Source organism: Gambusia affinis, linkage group LG12 (assembly GCF_019740435.1).
Source record: "Gambusia affinis linkage group LG12, SWU_Gaff_1.0, whole genome shotgun sequence".
Lineage (NCBI taxonomy): Eukaryota > Metazoa > Chordata > Actinopteri > Cyprinodontiformes > Poeciliidae > Gambusia > Gambusia affinis.
In genome coordinates, this window is record NC_057879.1 from 5,873,685 (window position 1) to 5,895,295 (window position 21,611).

The 21,611-nt window shown below is 41.6% G+C and overlaps 1 protein-coding gene across 3 annotated transcripts in view; it reads left to right on the forward strand.

Moving 5' to 3' along the window:
• sugt1 (SGT1 homolog, MIS12 kinetochore complex assembly cochaperone) overlaps positions 1 to 21,611 on the forward strand; it is a 31,611-nt gene that overhangs the window by 4,651 nt on the left and 5,349 nt on the right. For all 3 annotated transcript variants that reach the window (XR_006372267.1, XM_044133223.1, XM_044133222.1), the window contains exons 6-11: positions 1,217 to 1,270; positions 2,252 to 2,280; positions 2,485 to 2,507; positions 5,075 to 5,171; positions 7,056 to 7,163; positions 20,398 to 20,488. Coding sequence is in view for 2 of the 3 variants with exons in the window: in XM_044133223.1 (XP_043989158.1) it covers positions 1,217 to 1,270; positions 2,252 to 2,280; positions 2,485 to 2,507; positions 5,075 to 5,171; positions 7,056 to 7,163; positions 20,398 to 20,488 (402 nt within the window). In the remaining variant the exon portion in view is untranslated. The remainder of the gene's footprint in view (positions 1 to 1,216; positions 1,271 to 2,251; positions 2,281 to 2,484; positions 2,508 to 5,074; positions 5,172 to 7,055; positions 7,164 to 20,397; positions 20,489 to 21,611) is intronic.

Here is a 21,611-nt window from a genome sequence, read left to right on the forward strand (position 1 = left end):
TAGCTTCCGCTAAATGCCAGGCTGATATAGTGTTTAATATTAGTGGATCTAATATTTATGATAAGTGCTTTAAGGTAAGGTTAGTTTTGTAGTTAGTAGTATCCACCAACACTACATGCATAAAACTAGGAATGAAGGATAGATCATTACTATCATTACTAAACATGGCTAAGGTAAGCATGTTTGTATAATTATCTTCTGTAACAGCAATATTAATATTGGCTCATATATTCATACTGATGCATCCCCAGATGAAACGCATTCGCTTTCAAAGATTATGAAAGAGACTGCTCACAGTCTGGTTTTCTGTTCTTCACCAGAAACCTCAGCAGTCTGATTTTCTTATTTTTCTCCAGATTTGGCTTATATAATTGATAAGCTTAGTGGAACTAACTAAAGGTTTGCGCAGTTGGAGATGATGCGTTTCATATTTCTTAACAGCTTAGTGCAGCAATAGCTGCACTAAGCTCGTTCACCACGTTAATTCTGACAACGTTCTAACTCTTTGTTAGAACGTTGTAAAAAAATAAAAAAAGGTTTTAAACCTTTTTTTATTATTCAACTGCATTTTTTTATATTGCAAATCTAATTGAAACATATATTATAACACTTGTCCAAAATACTGTTTTTTTATTTTTATTTTAATGATTAAAAGAAAACTCACACAGAAACAAAAAATAGATTTCTAAAGTTAAATCCTAACTCTGACATAAAATCACTCTCATGTCTCAGTGTTTACATATTACTAGTTCATAAAGACTACATTTAAATCTGATGAGCTGCATATTGACAAGTTTACATGTCAGAGTCACTTTAATGACAGTGGATGTTCATTGGACGAATGAAAAATTTAGCTAAAATCTTTGTATTTTTAGCCATCGATCTGATCTACCTCAGCAATGGTGTAAAAATCAGCCACTGCCCTCTTCTGCCCTCCCGTCAGAGGTGTTTGACTGACAGACCGGCCCACCAGCTCATGTCTGCACATCTGCAGTGAACAAGAGTCACTTTCTTGTCACATTTAGCAAAATGTAAGACAAAAAAAAAAAAAATCAGTGTTGACCAAAATCAGAATTGCAGATTGTCAATTTTTCTTAGAAGTTTGTATTCGCCGATTGGCCAGAAAACTGCAATCGGTGCACCATTACTGAGAAATGTATAACTTGTAAAACATTCAAAACTATGCTTTTTTTGTTTTGTTTTGTTTTGTTTGCAGATTCTGACAAATCATTTGAAGTCTGGATAAAACGATGCGAGGAGATGATGGGGAGTAAGTATCCCACTTATCAGTAAGATTTACATTATGCTTACATCCGACATTTTATTATTGTCCATTTTAACTGCTCTCGGCAGTGCTGATATGTAAAATGTGCCGCCTTATCGGGTGTTTGCAAGCAGGATTCTGCCGAGGTTTACGCCCTGTAAATTAGGCCGCGTGTTGTGGTCGCTGCTGCCGTCGAACATGAAACTAAACGGTGCAGTCGGGGAGCGGATCAGCTTATCTGATCAAACAAACGGGGGCGCACATATGCAGGGGATCCACTCCGTTTTCTCCCCCCATGTTGGAGGCAGCGGCGCTCTGTCCAATGAAAGATGCATGCCTCGTTGGGGCTCCCGTTGATGCCGCGGCCCTCCGGATTATCTCGAGTAAACAGGAGCACGGGTTTTGACAACCACGCTTCACACCCATCGTCCCCCCAAGAGCGCCTTGATTTATCAGAGTTCAGATTACTGATGTTCGAAAGCCTCCGGTGAGACGCAACCCCTTTATACAAACACAGAGAAAGAAAGGCGAGCAGAGCCAAAGTTACTCACGCACACACCGTAAACAGGTGTTTCTCCAAGAGTGTCAGAGTTTACACAAGTTCTGCCTCCCTTCTAAAAGCCCCCCCACAGGTCCCGCTTTGCTTCCCTTTTCAAGTTCGACCTCATTAAGGCGACATTACCGCGCCGCCTATCGTCTCATCCCGCTCTCTCCACGCGCGTGCGCTACGTCGTGAATAATGCATGACAGCATGCTGTGTAAACGGCACGCGCGACCTCGCTTTGGCTCACGGGGCTTTAAATGGCCGTAGATGGACCAGTACACAAACCGGTGGAGAGGATGGGTGAGCATGGAGGTGCCTCCGTTTGCTGCCCAATGGTGTCGGAGCTTAGTATTTTAAATATGTTTTTAGAGGCTTTGTTGTATTAAAACACTTAAAGAGGATTTAGTTGTTTATATTGTTGTTTTTTTCTCTCCTTTCCACAGCTCAGACACAAAACGGCAGCGACGCCACGGTGAGTTTCTCTGTGGAGCCACTTGGGGGCAGTGTTGCTCTCAGCATCAGACGAGCTGTTTTGGCTTTGAAGAAGGACTAAAGAAACAAGCTTGTTGTTTTTTAGAGTGTGTGTTTTTCTCTGTCCTCACTTGTCTGTTTATTGTTTCATGATTGTGTTTTTGTCATTTCTTCCTCTCTAATTATCCTCCCGGCTCGGGGGCAGACACCAGCTGCTCCACCTGTGAAGTAAGTGAGCCATCAGTATACCTTATCTGGGCCTCTTCTGATGTGTTTTTGCTGTTTATCTCCCATTACGCAAACCCTCTGCTCTCCATTACATACTTATCGTGTCACAACAATGTAGGCGTGTGGAACGTCTTTTATTATGGATGGTGTTGAACATTAAAACGGCAAAGATGGAATGATGAGAATCAAATTTAGTCCCTTGCAGAGATGGGTGAATGTGTCGGCACTGTTTCTTGCTACCCTCTTTTATTGCAGAAGCTTAGCTGAAAGTTTGAGAAAATCCAATGCCTGAGTAAATTTTTTAAAATAAAATAACAGCTTGTAGCAAAACCACTGGTGGAGGAATTATTGGCAGTCCTGCTGGTAGTACGCTGCATAACCCTTCTGTGCCAGCAGGACGGATCTTTGACCAGTTTTTTCTTGACAGCAGATTTTTAAAAACTAAGTTCTAATCAATTCAGTCAATTTAGTTTTAGTCAAAGTTGTGAACGACTAATTCTTACTAGTTCTTAGATCTTAATGTAGTTTAATGCAAATTAGGTTGACTACTATTTGATATCTCTGATGAATTAATCTCTTGGGTTCTCGCTCACATTTCCCAGGGGGGAAATTTTTCTCTTTTTAGCTCGATGCAAACAATTTCTTTTTATGGAGCTGAATTTAAGTTTTAATTTGCAATATGCAGACATAGATCAGCTTTTATTTGAAATGGCTTCCTTTGCATTTTTGTTTTCAGTAAAGCTTCAGAAAGTAGAAATCCTGAAAAGCATGTGCTTTTTAGGCACAGATCATATCTCTCTGGCTACGTTTCATGAGTTCCCACATGACTGCTACAAGAACAGACTGCAGTTCATCAGCGTCCAATGTTCTGCTCTCTCTTTTTTTCTTTGTTTGTTTAAGGAAATATGAGTCATTTTGGTCATTCCCCATAAATCTTTACTTGCCGTCTGTCTGGTTTTCATCAGGGCAACTGACAAGAAATGCTCATCAAGAAGTGAGCTGCTTGTTATCAGCTCACTTCACAGGTTTTCTTTTGGATTTACAGTGACGTCAATGAGCGATTGTTGATTTTGTGTCACTTGAGTCATTACCGCCTTGATTAGACACAATGACAGCTATTTTTCAGCGTCCTGTCAGTGTCCACCAGGTCTTTATTCGAAATCTCTTGGGATTTCAGAGACGTCATGATGCTGCGCAACAGAGAAAAATTCAACTGAACCCACCTTACTTAATGGAGGCTAAGGGTTGCTTTTCCAAGTCTTCATTGTTGAAAAAGTTGCCTGGCAAACATCCACTTGGTATTTAGATGGCGTGCGATGGTTGCTATGGAGACTTAGTAACCCCAACATTGCCACTTCTTTGCTGCTGTTTTCCAACAGTGAGCTTTGCAGTCTTTTTTTAATCTAATTTACCATCCTGCTCACTGTGTGTGGCGTTGAGATAAATATTAGTCCTCCTACAGGCTCTAATGCAAATATTTTAGTACACTTGAAATGAGAAGAAAAAACTAACAAACAACTTTGCAGCAAGATACAGGAGCTTGATTTAATTCAACAATTCCTTGAAATTGATAGAAAAGGTACTAGCTCCACTTAGGAATGCACCGATACACCTTTTTTTTTTGTTTTCCGATATCTGTGGTTTAGCATTGGCATATAACCAATTTAGAGAAAAGGTGCTGAATTCCAACGGTTCTTTTTTCTTCTTCTCTATTTTTAAAAGTAGACAAATAAATGTACCGAATTACAAATAAATCTGATAACGTTGCACCAGCACACTGAAATACACCAAAAGCTTCACAATCTCGGTCAAACATGTAAAAACGACACAACTTTTATGGGTTCAGTTGGCGCAATTAGAAATTACAACAGCCAATGTAAATAATAAAGAAACTGAAATTGCTAAAAACAGTACGTTGACTACTTTTGGCAAAACATGAGCTGCAACAAACCTTCTGCCTTCCGCACATTGTAACCAATACCTAATCTAGATTCTTCAATATTGGGACCCATACAGATATTAATACCGGATTGGTGCATCATGTCTAGTTCAACTGACTTTTCACTTTTAACGTGGGAAAAATGTCTTGTGTAAGTGGGTTCTGTACTTCCTATCAATACTAAGAAAATATTTATTTAAAACAAGCTCCAATATTTTGCTGAAAAGTTACTTGTAAGTTAGTTTTGCCTTATTTCAAGTGTACTAAGCTTTTGTGTTTTTGCAGTTCAGCAGCAGCCAGAGGCTTAAAATTGGGCTTCTCAGTCACATTTAAACCCTTGGAAACTGGAAGATTGGATTATGCACCAAAGGTTTAAAGTAAAATATAAATAATGATTTTCTTGCATTTATTTTGCCACTTGTGGTTTTGTTGAACTCCATAATTCCTTAAAGTATGTCCACTGAATCAATGCACTCAAACGAAAGATTGGATTTTTTTATATTTATCAGTGTAAGATGAAGCTTCTGCCATAAACACAGGATTTATTTCAGGATTTGTTTAGTTTTATTTCATTTATCTGGTACTCATTTGTACCGGTAGTAGTCTTGGTGTCGTCCGTCTCTTCCAGGCACGACTGGTACCAAACAGACTCACAAGTCATCGTCACGGTGATGGCCAAGAACGTTCCCAAGGACGCCGTGCGCGTCAGCTTCACGGAAAGAGAGGTACGGAAGCTCACTGGCACGGAGGCCGACCCGGTCTGCTTTTCTCTCTGTATGCGCCGAACAAAGACGGGTTATATCTTCTGGAGTGTTTCCTCAGGGGGGCCCATTAGATGGGTCTCATCCACACACACACAGATGCAGACACCCACGTACACACACACACTCCGCCCCACAGACCCAAACATGCCTCCAGTGGTGCCTTGTTAACGTTGCCCCCAAAGTACAGATCTAAGAACAATTTACCCTCCCTAGCTTCTCCAACCCTCCTAATTGTCTGTAGATGGGAGGGATAACTGATCTCGGATCAGCAGCGGAGCCCTTCAGGGACAAGCGCTCCTTTCTTTGACTTTTTCTCTTTTCGTTTCAGTCTTTCCAGCCGTCTCTCCGAGGGGTAACTGCAGGGCACCCTAGGGAGCGGCTTTGTCTTTCCTAATAGAATAACAAACCGAGTTTACCCCATTTCAAAAGAGAGAGTTCACTCTCCCGCCCGAATAACAGTCACTCGTTAAGCTCCCTTTGTGGCGCAGAGTAAAGATAAGTTCATATATTTTTTACTAGGTCAGTATATACAAAAGAAATTAAAGATGAAAGGAGGTGGTTCCACTTACTTTCCCCTCGCGACCGAGCGCGCGGCGGCTGTGTACCTACAGACGGCACGGAAATTCAGCTAGAAATGAATATTAAAGCTGTGATTTCTTTTCTTTTTTCTTTTTTTGCTGGAATTGCCCAAAAGCAACTTTTATCTCACTTTCTAAGCTCTTATTCCCATTGAAGTTCTTATGTTCATTGGTTCCAGATAAGAAGTAGGGACTTTAAGGAAAACATTAGTTGTGGACTTGAGACTTGGGCACATATTGACGTAGCATGATATTAATGCAGAGTCTATAACAAAAGCAGCTCGCGTTTCTAAGCGTTTAGCAATGAAGTCGTGTCCTTTTGAACAGCCAATGCAGCCACAGTGTTGGTGAATGACAGGCCCCCTCCCCTCCACCCTCTGCGCCCACTCGCTGGTCATCAGAGTGTAGCTGAAGGGGACAGGACGAGGTCTCCAGACGATCACAGCAGCCACATCACATGAAAATTCTCACAGCCTCGTTGACGCCTTCGCTCCCACCGTCTATGTTGTTTTACACGTTCTCTGAGAGCTGCGGTCAAATCAAATCACAATGTTGCTCCAACAGTTTCATCACGGGGAACACTTGTTTGTTTCATTTAGGGCTGCATCGATTAATCAGATTGATCGATTAATTGAATTAATTGGGATTAATTGTGACGAATCGATTATTGAAATAATCGTCAACTAATTTAGCAATTGATTAATCAACACCTGGGGTATACAGAATCAAAAAAGGCAATTTGCTGAAAAAACCCCAACATATTCGGAGCACTAATTAAGCCAAAACTGTACAAGAAAATTTACATTTTGCATTTAATATAAATATATATAAAAAATGCCTTTGTCTCTAAATATGTTTTACACAAAACTCCTCGAGTGGCAATGTTGGCTTCAAATTCAGTCTGGTTCTGGTTCAAATTCAGTAAGGGAATGCTATGTCAATAAAATATTTACTTTTTAAATTATTTTCTTGTTAATTTGCATCATTCAATGAGTTTTTAATAGTATGTAAAACTGCTGAAGTGGTTAAAAGGATTTTTTTTTTTTTTTTTTTTTTTTTACCCAGTTAATCAATTAATCGTCAAATTAATTGATTACTAAATTAGTCGTTAGTTGCAGCCCTGGTTTCATTTAATAGCAACTCTCTTGTTGTTGCAGCATCATAAATAAATAAATGGCTAGAAATGCATTAGAGTCCAGTTTCAACGTTGCCGGAGTCCAGTATTCTTCCAGAGATAATGTCTAACATCTATTTTTCTTTTCTGCAGCTTTCTGCACAGATACAGGTGTCGTCGGGCGAGGATTGTGACCTCCACTTCCACCTCCTGCACCCGATCGTACCGCAGCAGAGCACCTTCAAGATCCTCTCCACCAAGGTAACGCTTTCAGGGTAGCTAAACACACCTGTGTGGGGATGCATGTGTGTGTGTGTGTGTACGATGAACGGAGCTTAATGTAAAGCACTGCTTTCCGAAAACGGTTTTATCCTTTGAACTTTTTCACATTTTGTCACAACACTGACAAAAATTGTAATATGGTTTTGAGAATGTTGGTAAGTTGACCGGGAAGAAAAAGGGCTCGTTGTTTTTATGACTTAATAAATCCAGCAGTTTCTGCAGCTTGCTAGGTGCTTGCTCTAGTTTGAAGTGAAGTTTTTTCACTTTATATAAGTTTTGTTTCCTCAAAGAGCTAATGTTGTTGTCGCCAGCTGCGATTCCATTACAAATCTTTGTTGATTGAAAGAACACAATTTCACTAGGGCTGTCGTAAACGAATATTTTAGTAATTGAGTAATCTACCGATTATTTTTATGATTAATTGAGTAATCAGATAAAAAAAAAAAGGCAAAGTAAAACATTGGTAAATTTAACATATTCAACATCAGTGCAATTTTTCACAGTTGAGCTTCCCTAACAATAACGCTTCTGTAGTTTAGAAAATTAACTCGTAACAATAAAAGCTCACTTTCCAAGTTAACCTGAAGAAAAGTTATACAAGAATCTGGCAAGCTCACAAACACGCTAATAAAAAATGTCAATACTCCAGGTTTTTGTTTCTGTATTCATCTTCAGTCACTTTAATAGATGAACTCTCACCTTGCCCAGACATTTATAGTTTTTGTTTTCATGTTAGCGACGTTATTTGATGCCTTCGTGCCGCAGCTACCCATTTGTTGAGAGCGGGATGATGAAATAAATTTCCCGGTTTGTCCGTAAAGCTACACTTACGTTAATTATTTAACGCTCAGCGGGTCGCAGTGTTCAGTCTATCCGCTCACCTGTATAAATACACCTGCGGCTCTTCCCCGCTGTTCGCTCTGAACCGCCACCAGGCAGCAGCTCTGGGAGGAGAAAAGCTGCCGTCCTCCAGGCATCGCGCCAGTTATTTTAAGGTTGCTTATCGGTCCCCCGAAAAACAACAAAGACCCGGACATTATCTCCAATCAATAAAATCCTCCCAGGCCGAACTTGAAAGCTTCTTTGCGTTATGCTGCTAACACTTAGCTTTCGTCAACACCTCAGGCGGAAGTGAGAGCTCCGCGCAACGCCAGTAATAACCTGGCTGAAACACAGTGCACTAAATAATAAAATATAATTGAACGAAGCTTCGAGGCAGAAAAATTCTCCTCGAAGAATTTCAATAATTGAGATACTCGAATCATTCGAGGAATTGTTGCAGCCCTAAACTTCCCGTTAAGTAAGACCTAAAATTAAAATCACACGGGAATAAACTTGTTCGCACAGTAAGTCATTAATGGCTTTAAGGCAGCGGCAAATATGAACTGTTCCAAGAGAAATATTCATATTTCAGCCACGCGCTAGAATCATCTCAGAGGAGACGTTGGTACCTTATCCTACCATGAAAACATTTTTGATCAAAAAACAAAATTGGCATGTTTCCATTAAACAAATTTTTTTTTCGTAAATTTCAATTTGTGTAATTCTGTGGCTGATGGAAACGCTGCTATGGACTCAAACTAACGTCTGTTCTTCTAAGCATTAAACGCTGCACTCTCCCACCACTCCATGTTGTCTGTTCTTGATCTTCACAGATGTCCGTAACCATGGCGACGCACGCTCGTACGTGATCGTCGTGCGACACTCGCATACAAAAGCGCGGTTTCGTAACGCAGCCTGCTCGCATGGAAGTAATTGTAATCTAATTACTTTTTTTTGTTGGAATTGTAATCCCTCACTATACTTGTTACCTGAAATATGTAATCAGATTACAGTAGGGCGTTACTTCTACCATCTTTGTGTTGTCCTGTCACATGCAGCCTCAATCAAATGCATCACACAATGAGTCTGTAACAAGACAAAGGTGGGAAAGTTCAACACTTTTGGAAAGCCCTTGAAGATTTTTTTCGTAAATTTGATGTTAGGATGTCTTTTTTTTCTGTCTTTCTTTTATTTCTTAAAGGGCACACGACACCTGTTGTGCCAAACTGTCACCTGCCAACCCAAAGACACATGGAGGTTTTGTAGTGTGCCGGAGAAGAAAGAGGGAAATAACAGCCCGTTTTTGTTTTTTATTTCATGTTTTTCTGGGTCAGAGTGACCACAGCCAGGCGACATTCATACGCGACATGATGAAAAGGCTTCAGACCGAGCAAAGTGCAAATAAAAGGCTCGGACAATTTCCAAAAGAAATAACGAAAAAACATGATGCTCGCACAGATTCACGCAAAAGTTAGAAATTTCTCCAATTAACCAGCTCTTTCATTTATTGTTCCAGTGGCCTTCTGTTTTGTTTTATATTTCTGAGAGGTGCTTTAATTCCTTTGTCGGGTAAAACAACATTAAAGCGGGAAAAGAGCATGCTGATTTGAGTTTAAGCTGCTTACTGGGACCGCGGCTGATAATTACTGGGGTTGCTGCGCTGAGATCAGCTTCTTAATCTCTTCAATAAATTAAAGCAGAATAAAGTAGGCTTTCCTTACCTTTAATTCCTTAATGCTGCTGAAGCTTTCTGAAGCTAGAGTGGAAACGGGGAAATCCACTCTTACTGTATACAGTGCAGCTCCCGTGTAGACATCACTGAAGGTGCAAATCCATCCTCCCTCACACAGACACACACACACACACACACACACACACACGCACACTAGTATAATTTACCCGTTGAATGTTCCTCTGCACTCTTTAAGGTGATTACTGACCTAATGAGGAGGATGGCTACTTATTTTTTTTAACTGTGCGCTAATTAGTGTGTGTTACCGATGTGGGCTAATGAATGTGCTGATTCAGGATTTATACCACTGTCAGGTTCTAGCCCCACAGATCAAGAAGCAGATTTTATCCAGCTTTTTATCTTTAATCATCTAGGCTGTGAATGTTGGCTCTTTTTCCCCCTCCCCTCCTCTACCAGGGCATTGATCTGCCCAACCCAGCAACATGGAGCTCTGCTCTCTACTACAGGATCTTCTTCAACTGCATTTTTTTTTTTAAAAGACATGCCACTTCCACATACAGATTTGTTTCTTTTCTCTTTTTTTTTTTTTTGCTTCTTTGGATGTTTTCATACATGATAGTCTGGTAGACTTGGTTTGATTCGAGACCAAAATTGCACCATTTGCAAATTTTTCAGATGGTTTGGTTCGCTTTCACACTGTCAAATAAACCAAACCTTTTGGAAAACCTGTCCACCCCTCACCTGTGGTGGCGCTGCACCAAGAACCAATGAAGGAAAGGACACCAAAAACCCCTGAAGAAGATACTGACAGAAACTTTTACGGTCGTGGGATTTCTCATTTGTGTTCAGTAGTGGAGTACAGGCTGTTTGTTCTGCCGGCGCTATAGGCTCTTGGGTTTGTTTTGGTTCCGTTGGTTGCCCTGTTTTGTCCGCTGTAATCAAACTCTAGTTTGTTTGCCTGTTAAGTCCGGTTTGTTTGGGACGGTGTTGAACCGCAACTGAGCTTTGTTGTGGACAAAACAAGTGAACAAACCTAAGTGTTGGGTGCAGTTTGAATGCAGTATGAATGGAAGCCGACCGGAGACCACTCCAGAAGTTCGAAGCGGACTATAATGCAGTGCATTCTGGGTAAATACAACCAAAACAAACACGTGAGCCTGATGCTAGCGGGAAAAATGTGTCGTAGTCTTTTTGCCAAAGACAAAACAGAGATCTTAGTACCACAAATAGTTTTTGACATAACTGTCTTTGTTTACATTTCAAAACGGTCATGACTTCTTCTGAAGGTTTTTCTGTCGTTTCTTTCAGTGGTTCTTGGTGCAGCGCCACCCACAGGTGAACAGGTTTTCCTAAAGGTTTGGGTTGTTTGACAGAGTGCAGCGTGAAAGAGAACCGGACCAGCTGAAAATGTAACAAATGTTGCAACTTTGGTCCCCAAACAAACATTTTGGTCTGCAGACAAGACTATTAGGTGTGAAAACACCTTAAATCGGACCTCAATGGAAGAGTTAAAGGGAAACAACTACTTCTGACTTAAGACAGAACAAAGACTTGTCTCACATTTACCACCAAAAATACTTTGAAGATGCTTCAAGACTTTTAGGAAAGGATTCTTTGGAGTAATTAAAATAAAGTGAAACATTTGGCAAGGTGTCTCATTCCAGTATATTGAAGAAATAACCTTAAGCAAACAGTGTTAGCAACCTTCCAGTATGGGTGAATTAGAGCAATTCTGCACAGTAAAGTGGACCACAATTTCTCTGGAAAGACTATAAAGATTCTTTGCCAATAGGAGCTCAGCTGCTTATTGACTTTGGGAGGTAATTGGTTCTTAACAAACTCCTCATTTGTAAGCTAAATTTTTAGAAGAGCTCTTTAAACTGTTAATGACGTGAAAGATCTGATTAAAAAAAGAAAGAGCTAAAATCAGGATTCTGAAGGAGCCAAATGTATATAAATATATTTATTTATTTTATTTTACAGCACCAGCGTGAAACTGCGGGAAAACTTCAGCTACAAGTTCACTGAGAATATTCTGCTCATTTTTTGACACAATTATCAAACTGATAACCGAGTTACACGGAGGAGAGGAAAAAGTAGATTTCTTGCGAAAGCATAACGTTACGGACTATATTAAGACAGGCGACCTTTATGAGAAATGAAAAAGGGATTTGTCTGAGATACACAAACCACCTACATAAAGGAAAGTGAGTGCATCAGAACCTCCTTCGCAGTGGATGATTATAATGAGAAAACGGGTACATCAAGTCGTGTGCGTGTTTTTTTGTGTTTTTTTTCGATATATATATATAATTGTCAAAGCAGTGATGTTGAAGCTTTGTGTGACTTATCGAGTTTAGCGTCGTACTACATCCGAGCAGCATGAGCATCAGCCGTAGAGGCGTTAGTTTTGCAGATCACAAGCCTTTGAAGCCTTTTTTGCTTCACCGTAAATTTGCAGCAACTCATTACTGACGCAATAAGACAGAAAACCCCTGTCCTAATTTGTCCATAAAATGGTCTTGGAGTCGTCAGAGATCAGAGATGTGTTCAAGCCTATATTTCTTATTTTTACTATTGGCACAGAGCACAGTGTGGTGGGAGAGAAAATGGGAAAACTAGCCTCCGATACGGAGCGAGCCTTAAAGATGCTGGGCGGCTTGCACTAATGCGAGGCTTTGTGTGGTTAAACACACCAGGTCTGCCTCTAACTTGCCTCGCGCTCGATTGGAGCGACGATTACCGCGCTGCCCAGCAGACGGGAAACGGTGACTAAGACTCTGTGAACGCCCGCGGGCCACGCCGCTGACCTGTAAACATCAAATCACTTCCCAGCGAACAGATTCCTCCCCCACGGTGTAACACCGCCGGGCAGTCACTGACCGGACGGCACGACGAGTCTGTAAACGTCAGGGGGAAATCGATTTTTGCTCGTTTAGCGCTTTCTGAAATTTCTTCTCATTAGAGAGTACTGCACTTGATGTGGTCGCGTGTTCGTCGAAGCCCGCGAACCCAGCCGAGGATTGAGAATTGCACTTGGATGCACCGTGGCGAGGGAAAGACTTTTAGCGGATTTCTATGCAGTTTGCTTCGAAGGTATCAGATTTCCTGTTGCAGCAATCTTGATCTTTACCTCTCCGGGGCTTTGAAAGTTTATTTTTCTTCCTTTATTTTCCATTCCACACACTTTCCCTCCAGTCCTATTACCACAGCCATCACAACGCATAACACACATAGTAGCTCAGAGGATGACTTTGCAAATAAAAAAAAAGATCAAGGAGAGTTGAAAGGTATCTGACAGTTGTGGTTTAAGAAAAAGGAAAACCTTTTGCTGAGTCAGTCAAAACAAATATATGTTTTTTAAAATGTATTTATTTTTTCTCTTATTGCCTCAGATTCCATTTTCTCATATTTGAAGAGGCGAACACACCCGAGTAGCGAAAGCTCAGAATGCATCACTTCAAGTTTCAACAGTGTTCGAAAAGTTCATGGCTTCAGCAGACTTTTCAATTCAGTTTATTTACGTAGCACCACTTCACAACAACAACAAAAGACTCATAATTTTACTTAAGTCACACATACATTCCAGTTGATCCTCGTTATCAATCAACGATTTAAGCTCAGTTCATTGGTCAAATTTAATGAACTCATCGACTTGCAGCATTCACTCCGCCTGGACGAACACGTAGCGCTGTTCGCTTGAGAGGTCATTGACTTTACATACCGAACATGCATGTACCGACAGTGGAGAGGAAAAACCTAAGCAGAACCAGAACCGGGCTCAGTACAAGTAGCTGACTGGGGGGAGCTTGACGGGACAGAGTGGATACTCAGAAGGAAACGGATGAACCGATTTTCAGTTATTTTTCAAGTTTGTGAAAAGTGAAGCGGTTAAAAGGAGAAGAGGCAGAACGATGAGTCGTTCCCTCATCCAGGAAGTCAAACAGAAGATCAGACCAGAGGCACCTTCTATAGAGAGGAAAAAAAAACATGAAGGTAGCAGTCAAAATAGCAGCAAATAAGGCACGTTGGAGAGTAGTAGAAGAAGAACATGATGCAGAAGAGGGTAAGGGAATCACACACTCGCAGAATTGTCACACCACTGACTACTCTTGATTCCTCTCCGGCAGACCTGCATGAAATGTCAAAGCGGTTGAAGACGACTGAATTCAACAAACTCTTGTGCTGGTCTGCACACCAGTTGGTGGCGTTAGAGTGCCAAATTATTTGTTTTACCTCTGCCAGCAAAAGAAAAAAGAAAAAAAAGTCTTAAGAGAAAGAACAGAGGGAAAAAGAAAACCGACAAACGGGCTCTGTTTTCCACGTGTTCGCAGTTGGTTTGGTTTGCTTGGCTGCGACGAAGGTCGGGTCAGGTCTGTACCTCTCTCACACTAACTACTCTATTTTTGTGCCAACTTATCTGGCAAAAATATATATATTTAATGTAGAGCAGACCACAGGATGGATGATGGTTTAAAGCTTTCTGTCAGAAAGCAGAAAGGAGATTTTCCTTTCTTTCTCACAGAGTTATTAATAAGAATTGTCTATAATTTGTGTTGCGCTTCCTCAGCTCCAGATGCACCACGTGCGATGTAAAAGAATTTTTTTTTTACCCTACAAGTCAAAACCCAGGGATGATGCAAGTCCTACAACTTGGTTCTGTTGCAGTCAATCCATTGATCTGACTCCGGATTCAGGTCAGAGCACCTTTCCGTCTTTGTCAGTAGAATTTTCTATCTGTTATGAGAAATTAGAGTAGATTAAGTCGCCTGCTAGAGCTTAGGAGCCTTTTTGGGGCGGCTAAATAGCTCAGAGTTGTGCGGCTCAATATGCATTCTTTCAGAAAATAATCAGATTGTGAACAAAAAATGAAACATCTGCCAGCGTTCAGAGAAAGAGAGGAATGTCTGGATGAAGTCTGAGTCCTTGGAACTTTATTGCTAAAGATACAACAGCGAGGCGGTTTGAACTCATTCCTCAACACACGTACACGTACCTGAGGCCATCATAAGGAGATGCTGTTAAATATGATTATTAGGTCAGTTATGTACAATTCTTACTCTTATTACTTTAAACAAAATGCACAGCCTGATCAAGTCAATAATAAGCAAAACAGCCACATTTGACACGGTGCCAGTCATTTAGGGTTTTGGCTGCTCAGTTGGCTCAGTCCTCTCGTTGTTGTAGTTCACACATCAACAACTACACCCTGTCTAGACAACAGTATTAAAAAATATATTTTAATTAGTTTTTTAAATTTCTCCCAGTCTGTCTTGGGGGGGGCGGGGGAACCCTTCCTCCTTCCTAAAAGAAGAAGGGTGTTTTTTTTCACTTTTCTTCATTTGGCTGCACTTTTCTTCATTTCTGTTTATAGCAGAAAGCTAATTCTATTTCTGTGTCATACTTTTATTATTTTCAAAACCGGTGCATTGTGTGTGTGTGTGTGTGTTTTTTGTTGTTGTTGTTTTTTTAACCGGTGTCAGAATGTTGTTCTTGGTTCAGAAATGCACAAAATACCAAAAAGCAGGTGATTAGATAATAACTCAAACCCTTTACAACCTGGTGTGCTGGTATTCATCGCCATGGCTACCCTATACTTCCCATGAAGATATATTGTTTCATATTGAGAGCTTGTAAAATCTCACTTCTCTTATAGATGTTTGATTGCGTCATACACTTGGATAGTTGGAAATCATTAACTTAGACGAAGTGAACTCTACACCACTGTATCTATGGTACAGTTCTGATCCTAACGTTACAGGCTGAAAGCATTTCTGATAGTTCAGTCTGACAGCAACCCCGCCGGAGGAGCGAAAGGGCAAGTCAGGGGGGGTTACGAACTCGAAAGCAGACGCTGTATGTGAGGACGTAGCAAATAATAATAATAATAATAATAATAATAATAATAAAAAAAGTAGAAGCTGTAAAGAAAATTGAAGCAGAGCGTTGCGCAACCCAACATCTATATACCGTGTGCTCTCTGTCGGCTGTGGCTGACCCGCACAGTAGCTGTCCCTTCTCAAAAAAAAAAAAAGAAAAAGAAAACACTTCCTTTTCACTCATTTCCTCACTTTTCCATGGCAACAGCAGACACTGCATACCAAAGGTGCACGTGGGTTGCAGCTTAAACAAGGACTCAGTCTTAGAGAGGCTGCAGCTGAGGGTGGACTTAGACTCCTTCTATTTAGTTTGCTCCCTCGCCCGTCTTTCTATATTTTGTCAATTCCCTGCACGCCCACGGTCACAGCAGCGCAGCTCTGGTCACTCCTGATGTTTCTGGCTTATTTAAACACCTACAGACTCGGCGTTGAAGCTTTTTTTTTTTCCTTCTCTCCCTGGACTGTTTGTTCACAGGTCCAGTGGGCTCCTCAGGCTCACCTTCCCCTATCACACTCACCCAAAGACATAGAATCCCACTTGCAGATAATTGCAGCATTCAAACTCCTCCAACTTCCCCTCAGCTCGTACAGGTGGAGCGCCGGAGACCCTAACTAACCGCGGAGAGCTTTCTTCATGCGTGTCTCATTTAACAGTTTGAAGCGGTCAGGGGCGGGGGGAAAAAAAAAATCACTCAAATGAACAATGGCATCAGCAAGTCGAGTTTTCCCTAGATTGGCATGCATCTCTAATGAGCCCTTTAAAAAATAAATAAATATATAAAAGAAGGAGAAAAAAAATAGAAAGCACCGCCGTCGGAGCTGTTGAGTCTCAACCAGTGTCTGACTGTAACAGGCTGCCCTGCACTGTGTTTACGCTTCATCCTCCTCGCTGTCTTTAAAGACAACTTAGCAGGGGGAAGCTAAGCTGGGCTTCAGAGTACACACACACACACACACACGCACACACACATGCGCATGCATGAATGAATGCAGAAGAAAGAGCTGTAATCTTTCAACACACTTGTGCTGTTTAAACTATTTTCCTTCTTTCTTTCTGTGCGTGTGTGTGTGTGTGTGTGTGTGTGTGTGTCAGTGTCGTCTGTGGCACATTATCGTCAGTGCGACCTCCTCCCGTCCTCCCATCACAACAAACATCCCAACCGCAGGGGTCACCGCGACAACGGGGAGCCAATTACACACTAGTGTGTTTGATCAGAACAGACGGCTGATGCGCTCTCACCCACACACACACACGCACACGCACACACGCACACACAAACACACACACGGATATAAAAACACGTGCACACACTCGTTCTACTCCAAAATCATCTCTTTCCTGCAAATAACTAAAGTGCCGTCTCCCCGCTTTAATTTGCACGCCTGTCAGTGTCTAAGAATGTTGATGTGTTTCTTGTTTTTTCTTTTTTTTTTAGGGAGATTGTTTGAAATCTTCCCACATCAGGGGGGGAAAAGAGGTTAAAGATGTTGGAGGAAGAGTTATGTTAGAAACTCGGTGGGGAAGATGCTTATAAACACATGTGACAAGTGACACAGGTCCCTTCTGTAAATAGCCTGTATCTCTATGTGTGTGTTGCATAGTTCGGCCCCTGGGGTCCTGTGGGTGGTGGCCCCCCAATTGTGGCTGTGCTGTCACATTCCTTTAAGGACTGTCGCCTCGCCTGTCACACACGCAGCGAGAGAGAGAGAGAGACACACGCACGCGCGCGCTGCTCGGCCTGCCACGTCCCTTGAAAGGCAGGAAACTCGGATGTGGCAGGAGATTAATGTTGTATGGCCCAGGAGCACGCATGGCAGCGCACACGCCTCCACGCAGCCGGAGCCGCGGCTTGACTCCTGCCAAACTTAAAGCGTCCTAAATTTTTAGGGAACAGAAACAAACGGCACCAGCTGGTTGTTTCAATGTGAAGAGTATTTTATTTTGTTTTATTTATTTTTTTTAGGTGACAAAAGATGACAAAAAAAAACTAAAACATCTCTTTGTGTTTTTGCTAGTGCGAGAATTTCGAGCGCTGCTGGAAATATCTATCACACCACATCGGTTTGTGAGGAATGAAATCCGGATTTTTTTTTTTCCTACGTCGTAAAGTTCTTAAAACAACGTAAGATCTTAAAACAATGCAAGATCCGACGGGATCCAGAGTGCCTTCTCAGGCGGATGCTGCGTCTGTCGACAGCTTTAACGAATGTTTGATTTTCCCGTGTGACGCTGCTTCAGAACCCCAAAGATTAGCTTAAGTTAGCTTCTCAAACACATTGCTTTCCACAGAGGTGGCTCCTGTCAGATTACTCTTTGGATTGATTACAAGTTGTTGCTTTATTAGTTTTGATTCTTTTTCTTTTCATTGTTGAAACAGCAATGTTTAATTCAAGCAGTTAAAACAAATTAAACCACAGCACTTCTTTTTAATGGGAAATTAATCAAAGTTCAGTTCGTACAGTCAGTGACCAATCACTGCAGCTCTGCTGAATTTCGGCCAATCTCCTTAGTCCCATTCGGATGTAACCTCCTGTCTCACGTCGTCTCTTGAAAGCCAAACTTTGAAGATGAAAGCATAGACATTACAGGGTATTATAAGCCTGGCAGACCTCCAGGCCACACCTATACCCCCACCAGGCTAAGCATTGTTTGTTTGTTTATTTCACATACACCAGAAACGGTAACGGTGATGACAAAGACGGGTTATAAAGTCTCTTTGATGAAATGGTTGGAAGCACAATAGCAAGAGAGTATAGTCAGTGTGTGACCATATAGGCAGACTGAGGTCAGGTGTTTTTATTTTTCTAATTCTCCGGTACCACATAACCACTGCTTCAGCGAAAAAAGTTGACAAGTCAAAGAAATATATATTTATTTCAATTGCTTATTTTTATCTTTGCCTTTTTCAAGACTTTGTAGTTTGTGTTTATGTATTAATAATGTCTTCCATATCGTTCTGTAGATTTGAACAGGTTTCATGTTAAGTTGAATGACCGACGTTGGCAGCTCCTCTGGACATGATCGTGTTTTAACTGAAGGGAGTGTTTCAAGAAGGCACCTGAAATGGTTACTTGCACTACAAGTATTAATATTAGGAAGGTTACTTGACTCCAACGTTTTGAAAAAGGTGTTGTAAATATAAGTAGTTTTAGGCCACAACAATCAAAAAAGCATGGCAACGTCCCGGATGAGCAACTCTGAAACGCAACCAGCGAATTAGTCGGCAACCTCGGTTATTCAAATTTCTATCTGAAAATATATATTAAAGTTGAAGCGCGATGTTTAATTTTTTAATTCTAAATTAGTCTCTCTACAGCTAGCAACCTCTTGCTCCTCAGTAAATGGTTGATAATGAAATAGCACCTCATTAAAAACCAGATTTAGCCCGGTAGCCTAAACGCTACATGAATGCATATTTAATACCTAAACCTACAGCCCTCCACTGCCCTACCCTCAAGTTTTTTTTTTTCTCCACATCAGCAATTAAAGTTGTGGATCTGTCATTTATTGGTTTAAAAAAAAAAAAAAAGTGGCTCATGTTGATTTGGAGATTTTGACGTGGCTGTGTTGCTAGCTGGGCCCCGCTGCTAAAAATACTTATTGCTGAGCTCAAAGGTTTCCAACCAAGTCGTTCCAAGGCTCTGTGTGTTTGCCAGAGTTATGAACAATATTTCGATGCATTAGAGTCGTGTGGGATGACAGCAGTCATTTTATATACCAGTCAGGCCCTCCAGTGTTACCAGGGAAACCAGGATATATATGACTTGTGAAGAAAGGCCTTGTTACTCAATTGAGGCCTTAATTGAGTAACCTGAAGTTAAAAATGATACTCTGAACGATTTCCGACGTCTATATCACTGTTTACTTAGGTAAATATGAGGTGCTATTTGCCTTAAACCTTTTAAATCAAATATCCCATTTAACAGTTTCACAAACCAAATTCCCTGTAAAGTGATTACTTGAGCAGATCCAGGGGTTCGCTGTGGTAGATGTTCCGTTTTTAGCCCCTGCGTGGAGCAGAAAGTGATGAGGCGTACCAAAGCAGTCTATCGGCGTACAGCCGCCTCGCGCACGCTAGCTCATCACTTCTAACAGCGATCGCACCGCCCGGTTCCCCTCGATCTGCTCACCCCTAATCCCCTCCTCTTCCCCCCCACCCACCAACACCGCCTGCCTCCACCCTCATAAATGAATCATCATGTCGCCCAGCAGAGCAGAAATGTTCCTTAATTGCATCGGCATCACCGGATCTGTCTCTCGTGTGTCAAAACGCACACGGCATTAATAGGCGGGGAGAGGGGGCTTCTCTCTTCTGCCATGTCAGTGCAGCTCAGTGTCCGTGTCCTTTTCTTTGCTGCATTGTTTTCCTCCTCTACTATGTTCTCCATGTGTAACGATTCGGATCAAATGCTGCTATGTGGAATTAGGATCCGCCGCCTCTTCCTCTCGCTCTCTCTCTCTCTTTCTTTCTCTCTGTCTCTCTCCCGTGCCCCGTCTCTCACACCGGCCCTCTGGCTGACAGGCGTCTCGTTAGCGCAGTGTGTCTGTCAGTGAGGTTAGAGATTGAGCTGTGCCCCCGCATATCCCCGATGTCTCTCTCCAACTCTCTCTCTCTCTTTCTTTCTTTTTCTCTGTCTCTTTCTTTTCTTTTCCTTTCATTCCTTTCACTCGTACACAGGCTAAGTCGTTCCGTGGCTCCCCCGAAACAAGCCGCGCTTTCAGGCCTCAGTAATGAGCCGATGTGTTGTGCTTATTTTCACCCACTTTTGGTCAAGCGTTGTTGTGTGTTTCTCTCTCTCTCTCTTTATTTTCTGTTAGGTGGAAATCAAGATGAAGAAGATGGACGCCATCAGATGGGAGAAGCTGGAGGGAGAAGGACAGGAGTCCAACATCAAACACTTCAATCCGAGTCAGTCCTCAGCTTCACTGTTTACGCTCTGTTTTTTTGTTTTGTTTTTTTTCCTCCTCTAATCTGTCTGTATCTCTTCTCCCGTCTCCACCGCCGTCAATCCGTCTCACCATCTTCCTCCTGAACCACTACTTGTTTCTTCCTGTCTCTGTGCGAAGATCAATATAAGCTCCTGTTTGTCTGTTCTTCACTAAAATGAGAGTGGGCAGTCGGGCCCTGCTAGAGTCTTTCATTAGCGTGACGGCGAGGGAAAAAAAAGGTAGCGGTGGCGCAGCGCGGCTCGGTATTTCAGCCCACACGTTCCTGTTACAGACGGGATTAAATACGCACCTAGTTGTGTCGGTGGGGAAGGAAAACTCGTCGTTAAGTGGGCAGCCTAACTATTTTTCCTCTGCCCAGTTTTTTTTTTTTTTTTTACCAGGGCACGCTTTTAACTTGTGATGCCTTCGAACATGATGTTCGGGAGTTTTTTATGAAACGTGTCCACACTTGGCCTGAATCTGTCTGCTGCCGCATTTGTGTAAATCTGCGTCTGGATTACGCGTCCTGCTCTGCCTCTCTCATCTCTTGCTGGGATTATAAGCGGATGTTTTTACAACTGGAGAAAGCAGAAATCAAATCTTGGGGTGATTGTTTGCCAAATGAGTTTATTCGTTCAGCGTTGCAGGGCGTGTTCTAATGAAACCATTAATGGTGAACTCCAATAAAGATTGACATTTTTTCTTCTTCTTCTTCCTATATGGTTCTAATGGTTGCATACCATTTGAACTTTGTCACATAACTACAAGCTTCAGTGTAATTCGTTGAGTTTTTAGCTGATAGAGTAAGGCATAATTGAGAAGAGGAAGGAACGTATAAGACAGAATTTCTTATTTCAAATTAGAATCTACTTGTTTCATCAACAGGGAAGTTTTCAAACCTGGGCTCTATGGAAGAAAGGCAAGAAGAAACATTTTCTGGGGGGATAAAAAGAAACATATCAAATGTCATAAAGTTTGCCACATAAATAGGTGAGCGTGTGGAGGGCCGGGCCCAGGGTGGGTAATTGAAATTCAAATCAATTTCAAAAATGTTTTTTTATCGATTCCAAGGGGAAATTAAATAACCTAAACATGTGTGCCTT